General features: G+C 41.1%; 1 protein-coding gene across 2 annotated transcripts in view; it reads right to left on the bottom strand.

Moving 5' to 3' along the window:
- Positions 1-2,716: 2,716 nt before the first annotated feature.
- Positions 2,717-10,164, bottom strand: part of TRPM8 (transient receptor potential cation channel subfamily M member 8) — a gene marked incomplete at both ends in the record, with an annotated part of 34,195 nt that continues 26,747 nt past the window's right edge. For both annotated transcript variants that reach the window (XM_084289601.1, XM_084289602.1), the window contains 4 exons: positions 2,717-2,767; positions 5,054-5,087; positions 6,046-6,145; positions 8,608-8,798. In XM_084289601.1, coding sequence (XP_084145727.1) covers positions 2,717-2,767; positions 5,054-5,087; positions 6,046-6,145; positions 8,608-8,798 — 376 coding nt within the window. The remainder of the gene's footprint in view (positions 2,768-5,053; positions 5,088-6,045; positions 6,146-8,607; positions 8,799-10,164) is intronic.

The raw sequence follows: 10,164 nt of genomic DNA, 5'->3' as shown, positions 1-10,164 counted from the left end.
TTATCAAAACCAAATAATAAAAGAAATCCTATTGTCTCCATTTATTTGGTGGTTACTGCCAGCTCCAAAATTCTAGATGAATTGGTACCTGGGTGAGTAAAAGAAAAAAATTAGAGTTTGCAACCCAGCACCACATTTTGTTGTCATCCTGAAGACATCCACTTGGAACCTTGGATGTCTTGCACAGCACTTCAGATCATGGAGCTGTCTGCATTACCTATCCAGAATATCATGTCCATAACGTTTGCCAGCTTCCTGTCAATTGGGACCTCTCCAGATTCCCAAGACCATTGAAAAATAATTGAGAGAGGTCCTGTGATAATGTCAGCCAGCTCTCTGAGCATCCTGGGATGAATCCATCATCAGTGTTGAAGACAGAGGCAAAGAAGGCATTAAACGTCTCAACGTCTCTGCTTTGCCTATGTCCTTGTTTTTGAAGTGACCATTCCCATCAAGTAGTGGACCTGTTTTCTCTGGTCTTCCTTTTACTGTTCACATATTTTAAAAAGCCCTTTTTATTGTCTCCCACAGACCTGGCCAGCTTCAACTCTAATTGGGCTTTGGCAGCACAAATTTTCTCCCTACAAAGGCGAACAGAGTCTCTGTAGTCCTTCCATAATGCCTGGCCCTACTGCCAGCAGCCATACACTTTATTTTTCTGCCTAAGCTCCACAAGAAGATCCCTGGTCAGCCAAGCCAACCTTCTGCCCTGCCTTCATGACTTCCAATATTTTGCATTTGACTGATCTTGTGATTTTAGGAGGTGGTGCTTAAAGAATGACCAGTGCTGATGGACACCAGTGCCTTCAAAACCAGTGGAAACCTGGAGACCTTGCTAACTAGTTCCCTGAGCAGCCTGAGGTCTGCTCTCCCCATACCCAGGGCTGAAGTTTTGGTGGCAGTTTTCCTTCTGTCACCAAAAATTTTAAACTCAGCTGCTTTATGGTCACTATGACCAAGATGGCTGCCCACTGCCACATTACCACAAGATCCTCTCAGTTCTCAAGCAACAGGAGGCTCCACCTGTGCTTCATCAGCCTCCATTGGGAGGGTTGCCAGGTCTTGGCGGCTCCCTCAGCTGCCTCAAATGGCCTCAATGCAGAAGAAAAGCCCTGTCTGCCTTGATCCCCTGCTCTGCTGCAGCACGTGTCTGCACCGGAGGATTGCCTTGGCGAGTGACTGCAAAATGGCGGCCGTGCCCGATTTCAATGCCCCGCCTGTAGTCCTTCATGATACACCCTGGACTGCTCCTGAGAATGTCACTGGTATCCATATGAAATAACAGCAGTGGGCATAGTCTCCTGGAAATGTCCCAAGTCTCTGGTAGGCACGTACTTCTCTTGAAAGTAGTTCAGGTTGGCAAATGGGCACCTCTGTTCCCCACAGAAGAGAGACCCCTACTACTATCACTGTCGCTGCTTCTTGGTTGGACTGGTCATTCTACAGGGAACAGGCTGAGCTGGCTTTGTCAACACCTGTATCTCCCCAGTGCAACAGGTCTTCTGCAGTCCCCGTTATCTACAAAGAGGTTCTACAAGGGCACCTCAAGCAATAGGGGAAGTCTCTTCCTCCAGTAGTCCTTGCCAAAGCAAGCTGCCATTCCCTCTGTTTTCGGTATCACTCCCTTCTGCGTTGTCTCGAGGCTGTGGGTTGTGGGTCTTTCTGGCTGTGGGTCCACTGCAGACTTCACATAGAACCAACTGTCTAACTCCTCAGCCTTCTGAATATTGCAGCCAGAAGGACCCACAGCACTCTGAGGTGCATCAAGCACGGCGTTGCTAGCCAGTCAAGGGAAGGGACTGACCCACTCTGCTCTGCTTTGGTGCGGCCTTACCTCTAGTGCTTTGTGCAGTTTGGGGCACCATAGGACATAAGGACATAAAACTATTGGAAGTGTCCACAGGAGGGCTTACGAGGATGGGGAAGGGTCTAGAGGGGAAGGCGTATAAGAAGTGACTGAGGCCCCTTGGCCTATTTAGTCCAGAGCAGAGCAGGCCGAGGGGAGGCCTCATGGCGGCCTGCAGCTCCCTCACGAGGGGAGCAGAGGGGCAGGCGCTGAGCTCTGCTCTCTAGTGACATGTGGCCACAACACAGTTCTTCCACAGACCATAATGGAAAAGGACACATGGCTTATGACCAGACATTGGATGGTAGCTTGAGAGATTTGGAGTCAATTCTTCACTCTAAAGTTTATTGTATAAGACTCAGAAAGCCTATAGTGATCTGCCATAACGCCCAACTTTGATAGTGAGAAAATAAGTGTTACTCCTACCCACACATCTGTCTCTATTTGGCTTTTATGTTCTTCAGAGTTAAAATGAGTCAACTATAAGGGATTCAGCATAGCAGCTCGTAATTTTCCAGAGGCCCTCCAGCACAAAGACAACTAAAGTAACTTTGGTCCATTCACAGTTTTTCAAAGACAAGGGAGCAGAATAAGGTATTTTACGCCTTGACAAAACATGTTAGAAACACCACATGGAAAATTATATTTTTCAGGAAAAAAAAAAAAAAAAAACAAACATGAGGAAGAGAATTTAATTATGTCTCTTCTAATATTAGACAACACCTATACAAGCATCAATAATTAATACCAATTGTTCTTCCAGAAACATATGATTTAACATCACAGATGATGGTTAATCATTCAAGCCAGAGAATGAGTTTAAAGAGGACTTACCCTGCTCACGTAGTTACTTTAGGATTTCAGCTGCAATCATTTGATTTTGCTTGAAATCTCTTTTAGGAGGCCTTTCAAATCAGAAAGCTTAAGAATAAAAAAATAAATAAATAATGTTTGTTTGTATACAAAGTCAATCTAACTCACTCATTCCAACAGATGATCGCAGCTCAGGATAAAGTGAAGAGAGCAAAATAAGCAAACAGTTGTAAATACCTTAAAATACTCTAGAACATACGTGCTGTAGAAAATACCATGCATTAGCTGATCAGCAGCAACAGGCATAAAACCCCTTATCTGGACTCCTGCTTACCTGGCTACCCTGCAGACTCTAGCAAGTTGAGAAAGCAATAACTGACTTCTCTTTGTATTCAGTAGTCACACCATGGTGGCAAATGAAGTAATGTTAATATTACTTTTCACAGGAAAGCAATACTAACAAGTAATATGATTAACAAATAATTGCCTCTCCAAACATTATCGTAAATACAATAGTACTTGAAAAGATATAACCCATTACCATTTTCAGCAACGCAATTAATGCAGTGAGACCTAATAAATATGTAATCCAGACAGTTAACAAGCAGGCATCATGACAGCTACAGGTGCCAATCTATATTCTATCTCCTTTTGCTCCTTCAAAGCAAAGATTGCAGATCAGTGTAGTTTTGTGGAGCCAATCTACCATAAAGGTACATTTTTGTGAGTTGTTTTTTAAACACTTGTTTCATTTATTACCTGTTACACATATGTCCAGAGATGCCAAACCAAGGAACAGTTTCTAGCACTGTGATTCACATAGAACAAGAACTTATTCTTTTGGGAAGTCACTACAATTTTTCAGAAAAAAACGCGTCAGAGAAATAATTCTCGTAGATGGAACAGCCTCCAAAGTCTAGGTAGAGCAGTATGGATGCTCTGTCACAAAAACAATGACATGAAGGGCTGGAGTGAACTTCAAAAGGCCATCTGGAGCAGCCCCCAGAGGCAGTATTCACTAGACAATCCTGATCAAGGCCTATAGCAGAGATCCCTGTTGCTCTAATCTCACAACTGCTCCAAGTTCTTCTCGAAGTCTAACCTTACCTTCCCATGCTGAAACCAATGCCCATTATACCTTGAGACATTCACAACAGCTTTAAAGAGAAGTTTATCCCATGATCAGGGCTTATGCCTAGGACTCGGTTATGTCCTCAGACTTGTTTTTTTAGATCATCATCTCAAATGAGAATCAGTGAGATATCCCTGGAGTTCTTGCTCTTAAGGACTCTACTCTTAAGCACTGGCCTCAGTACATTTCCATTATTAAAGATGAAGGTATGAAGAGAAAAAACAGCTTGCTGCAATGCAGCTCTAAAGTATTCCATCACAGGAGAGGTACTGTTTGGGTATTGCTTTTCAGCAGAAAATTAAGGTTATCATATTTCCTCTGTTTTAAGAGCATTGTTATACACATACTCAGCCACTCACCATTTCCATTTCAGTCTTGATAGAAAGCTATGATTTTGCAATCTAAACTATCAAAAGATGTATTTTGAACAGTATGTGGGCCTTTTCACCCTTGGACTTCTTCACACGAGTGCAACTGCTAGCCACTTCAGAGGCAAAAGTCACAAAACAGCCACTCTCTCAGATATAATACCCATTGTAAAGGTCTTTTCAGTTTCATAGTCATAAAAATTATACTTGTATGACAATTTTTGATAATGATAGGGTCTCTATTAGATTGGCAGCTTTATATAGCTTCAACACAGTATGAGAACCAGTTCTCTGCGAACCAGATGAGAACTGGTCATTTTAACCATAATTACAGATCTTCACACCCTGAAATACATACAGAACCTTCTCTATTTACCTAGGTGTTGCCTGTGCTGTCTGAAGTATCACCAGGTTTGCCACAATATCTGAACTGCCATTCCATTTTAAAAGCAGAGCTTAGTTTAAAAAAAAACATAGAATTACCATGTGCCTTCAGCACCAGAGGCTAAAGTTGACAGAACATGCGTTTGAGAAGGGTATAATCTGTGTAATGCCTCTTCTTCCTTTCAGTGTTTCAAAGGCCATATACACAGCGAAATACTACAGATTTATAGATAGAAGTTCTTTTTAATACTTTCCATCCAATAAAGAGTACTGAAAAACACTTCTCAAATAGTAAGTAAGCATCTTTCTACTTAATTTTCCAGCACAATATGAAGCTACACATGGAATCAAAGGTACAAAGGAGCCCATAAAAAAGCACAATGAAGATGGGGTCCTGGCGACAGCAACAAAGACCACAAAGGGCTCTTGGTGCTCGTTTTCCAGGTGGATTGCTACCTGCTTTACCAGGCAGAGGCACATCCCCCAATATGAGCAGTATGAAACAAGTACCTTTGCATCCAGCTGCCTGAATCGATGCACCATCCTGAAAACAGAAAGAAGACACAGAAAAGAGTGGCTGAGTCCAGGAATTAAAGTCTTGGCTAACCACCCTCCCATTGCAAAACTGCAGAACTGCCTTACAGAAGTCTCTGCAGCTAAGACATCTAGTCCTCAAGACATCTAGTCCTGGGCATCTAGGCCAATGAGTTTATGTAAGGCAACTACTGAATTGGAAGGTTTCAGAAGACTTTCCTCTTTGCATGTTGACAGAGGTCAGTTAAAAATAGAATGCCTGCAGATGCCCCTGGTCAGGAACAGTTTGGTTATTTACATTTTTTTATGTATTTATTTATTTTCTTACACCTTCATTAACATATGAATTACTGTTAGTGCTAACACTTTTCCATTTTTCTTGTCAAGACTTTTCTGCTTCAAATTTTAAACACATTCTGGGGGTATTTAACTTATTATCCAATGCTGAGTGCCTCTGTGTGGTCTTAACATAAATAAGTATTTGTGAATGGCAATGTCCACTGCATGGGCAAAGGAGCATAGAAGTCTCTGGCTTTTTTGACCCATTCTTATCAGCTCTTCCCTTACATCTGATTTAGGGAAATTCTGAAGTTCTTGGAAGCTAGCTACAAAATTAAGCCATCATACACAGCAGGCAACTGTTGCTGTTTTCTAGCTTTCTTTACTTTCTCTTTCCACTTATACTATTATTCTGAAAGTGCTGGAACAGATCCCAGAGATAATCAAAGCGTCATGATGTGGTAGTCTTCGCATTTTACCAGCTCAATCAACTATTTCTGAAGCCAGTCTACAGCAACAGATTAAAAGAAGCAGAAATCATTTTTCGTAAAAAATAAAAAGGCAAGTTAATGCTGAGTTTACTTATGTATGCATTAGTTTGTAAACATGGAGAGCTGCTGAAAACTTGGTTTCACTAAAAACATTCAAGAGAAAGTTAAGAGATTGAAGACAAAGAAGTGCAGACATACTCTTCTGATGAATCGCTTGCTTTGGTATTGATTTTGACAAGGTAGTTTTCCTTCATGACAGCTTCCCATGACAGAGTTTCATTGTCCTCATTTTTTGAGCCTGGGGAATGTACATGAAAAAAAAAACACAAACACCACCACACTAGATTCAGCTCATCTGTGTCTCCGGTGTCAAGATGCCTAAAAGGTGGGTTAACACTTGCATCCAGAGGCTAATGATTACCTCCTCTGCATACAGAACATTCAGCCCCACTTCCCACCCGTGATACAGCTCTGATAAATATGACATGGGTGCATGTTACTGTATGCTCCTGGCAATCAGAGTTGGTTTAAAAAACACATACGTACACACACGAAAAACAACAAATTGCAAATTTTTGTTTTTGAATCTTTGTTAGCACAAGTGTTTTGTGAAACGGAAGCCATTTCATCAAAGCATGGGACATTACAGAAAGTTGCTTTGTGGTTTTCAGCTTTGTTTGCACTTACTATTTCTACATTATCCCATATTAGAGTGTTAAGAGTAACATCTGTTAAGAATGTGTATGACTTTTCATTGAATATAAACATTTCAAAACGCTGAAATATGATCTTCTCTAAAAAGCATCTCCTGTTGATGCTGTAAATTAAAGAATGACACAGAGCAAGACATCAAAGTCCTCTAGGATAATAATTCTGCATTTTGTCCCGTTCCAACCAGACTAGCACAAACCACATGGGTAGTAATAAAAAAAGTTAGCTACATTTTTCTCATCAATCATCAGCACAAGGCCTGTATATCAATTTTAGATTCTTATCTGTTTGCAACTCCAAACCAACTGCTGCCCTCTAGAGAGGCACTGGTGTATGTGTACCTTCAGGGGCAGTTAATTCAAGAAAAAGCTTTGGCTCAAAAACTGTAGGAGTGGGCATGGAACTGAGGCAGTCTCATGAGGACTAACACTGAAATGGTATTAAATTCTCCAGTGCTTTCTTTGGGTTCAATAAATCTATGCTGCACATGGCTTGTTGCTGTAGGACAAACATCCCTCTTCAGCATCACATAGTACAGAGTGTGACAATAATGCCTCTTTGGGAATGGGAGCTCTGAGCTGTGTTTCTCCTATGCATATACACATTTCACACTGGGAAACCCACAACAAAAGCATTTTGTGCTAGAGGCAAGGGAGCTAGGGAAGCTCCAAAGCCTGGATTTTCTGTCAGTCATTGCTCTGCAACCCCCAAATACCCTTTCCTGAAACAAAAGAAGCCAACAGCTGACAAATGATTTAAGTTTTGATTCCTCCACGCACTGCTCCTCTGACCTCACAAAGCATCATCTGTTGTCCCAGACACCAACGGCCATTTATTCACCCAAATCCCAACCAGAACACTTTTACAAGAGTTTAGTGGGGAAGCCAGGATTTTGCAAGTCAGTGCATTAGTATGCTTTCTCCATGCAGTTCTCAGTACCCATCAGCAGCTAAACCAAAGTGATATTCTGGCTTAAATTAATTATTTCATGGCTTTCACTGGAAGATCAACTGTGCATCATCTGACAGAAATATCTGCAGTTAAACAACCTCCCCAGAAAGGGAAGTGCTTTGGACAGCCACGATGATTTAGTCAATGGTAAGGAATTTTATAGCCCAAAGCAGGCGTCTTTCTCCTAAACGAGTCACAAATCCTGTCTGTGCTGCAGGGCAACAGTCAGGATGCTGATGGAGAGGAATAAGTCTGTCAATTAACTCAACTTATTGTCTTTCATCTGCTTCTGAATAGCACTTAAAAATTGAAAATATTCAATTTCTTGGGGGTAAAAAAGCTTATTAATGCAATTCATATCTGTGCCCTCTGACAGAGGAATTAAGGAGGGAATAAATAGAGGGCTGAGCCACTCCTGTGCTTCTGAGTTGGTTTGCCTGCTTGTCCATCCACCAAGGCCCAGAAAAGTCTCTGCATTCTCTTTCACTCACTCACAGGCAGAATAGCCTCTGAAGAAAACTGCTCTACCAGGCTGCCCTTGCAGCTACCAGCTGTATTAGCTGGTAGATTGCAATGGAACGAAAAAAAGAAATGCAGTTCCAGAGGTAGAGTAGCAATCAAAGACTAAGGTCACCACCTCTTTTACAAGTTACCTCAACATTTAGAGCATGCAAGATGAGGGCTCAGTGCGCTTGCGAACAGCACAAGAGGAATACACTACCACGTGCTGATGAGAAGCTGGAGATTTTAGATTTTTCGTGCAGAACATGCAGATGACTTTCAGCTGCTGCTGAAATGGCTCTGAATTAATTTATTCAGTGCTCTTATTCTAAAAACTTTGAAAGCTACAAGCACCAAAGGCAGCCCTAATGCAATTAAATCAAAGACTTAATAGATTTACATATTTGAGGTAAATCTGCCTCAAAACAGCTTGGACAGGAAAGCACTGGGTAACTCTGCACAGTATTCAAGTGGAGCAGATCTCGTGGTAGAAAACTAAAGCTCTCTGACCAGACCAAACCCAAAGCTGTTGGGGGGTGGGAGATGGGAATCTCAACACCAGCAACATTTTTTCCAATACAGAATAATCCTACTCACAACAAATAGATGGCTCTTTACTTTCATTCTTACAGCAGCATTTAAAACATTTCCTCATCACCATGAATATGTAGGCAAAGATGACAAAAGGGAAGGGGATAGTCAAGCGACTGCAGTATTCTTGGACCAAGAAATAGCGCTGGAACTTCCACACCTGGTCATTGTTCTCTTGCACTGATCCCACGGTGTAACTAACAGGCAAAGAAAGAGAAAATGCATATAGCATTAGTTATTCGCCAAAGAACTGCATCAGAGGCAAGTTACACAGTGTTTCTCTTTTTTATACTAGGCTAAGTTTTTGAAAAGTCATCCTGGAGCTGTTCATTTCTACTGGTTGGAAGGTTATTGAGTTTGTACGCCTTTTTAGAGAGCAATCTGAAAAGGGAAGGAACTAAAACAGTAGGAAAAAAAGTTAGAAATAAACTGGGAAAATAAGGAACAGGAAGAAAATATTCCACACACTTTCACTACCTTAGCTGTAGGCAATTTTCTTCCAGCGTAAACATGAGAACAGAATGCTTCCTTGCAAGATACTGTCTCATTATTTCACCAGCTGACTTATTTCTTTCTAAGCAAAAAAATAAAAATAGGCTATTTCCAGAAAAAAAAAAAAGCTCCTGAGATTTTTTAGTAGCAGTATTAATGAGAGCTTCAGGCATGGATCAAACCTACTGTACGTAAGCACTGTAGAAACCCAGCAAAGCAACAGCCACAAGAGGAAGCAACTCACAGACTGGCTGACCTTTTATTGCTGTTACTAAATGGCAGGTGGATGTTTTCAAAATGTCTGAGATCCTAATGGACCTTTACACAAGATAACCAAAGACCTTCACCTGCAAGTCTTCTGGTGGAAATTATCTATTGTTTTAGATGATAAATATAACCCTGAATTTCAGAAGTATCTAAAACATGTGAAATGTAATATGCATCCTTTTCAGTTAATGCATACTAGACATAAATAAGTTGGATTCTCTGTCATAATTACTACCAGTGATATATTAATTTTAACAACAGATAGAGACTGATTGGACTGGTGTCTCACAGACATCAGCATTATTAGAGATTGACAAATACGATGTACACACTGGTCTCTGGAGGAACCATTTCAGATTCAGACATTTCTAACTGCATCAAGAAGACATGCTGGGTTCCTGTTTGCCCACAAGCCTTCCTGAGTTCAGTACGAGGAAGCACTCCTGCTTGATTAAATTGTTCAGTCTACTGTTAATGTGAACTAAGGGAACTCCTATAAGGTCCATCCACAAAATTAGCTGAACTGGAAAAAGTAAGTTTTTATTGGCGTAACTGTATAACCCAGAACTTTTACCGTTACATGCTGTTAAAATAAGTGCTCTAACAAATATCAGAGGCTTCTAAGGTACAGCTGGCTTACTGCTATGCTTTCCTTTATTAATGTGAATTGCTTTCACCCTTTCTAGGGAGTATAAACATTATCTTATGTTCCCAGGTCCTGCACAGGTTAGGAAAACACAGGTATAATAGGCAGATAGGCTTCAACACTTTCCTGGCACTCATTCTAGATGCCTTGCCAAAAAT

The sequence above is a fragment of the Netta rufina genome, assembly GCF_964035555.1.
Source record: "Netta rufina genome assembly, chromosome: 6".
Lineage (NCBI taxonomy): Eukaryota > Metazoa > Chordata > Aves > Anseriformes > Anatidae > Netta > Netta rufina.
The sequence above is the reverse complement of the archived record's forward strand: the minus strand, read 5'-3'. Positions and strand labels throughout refer to the sequence as shown.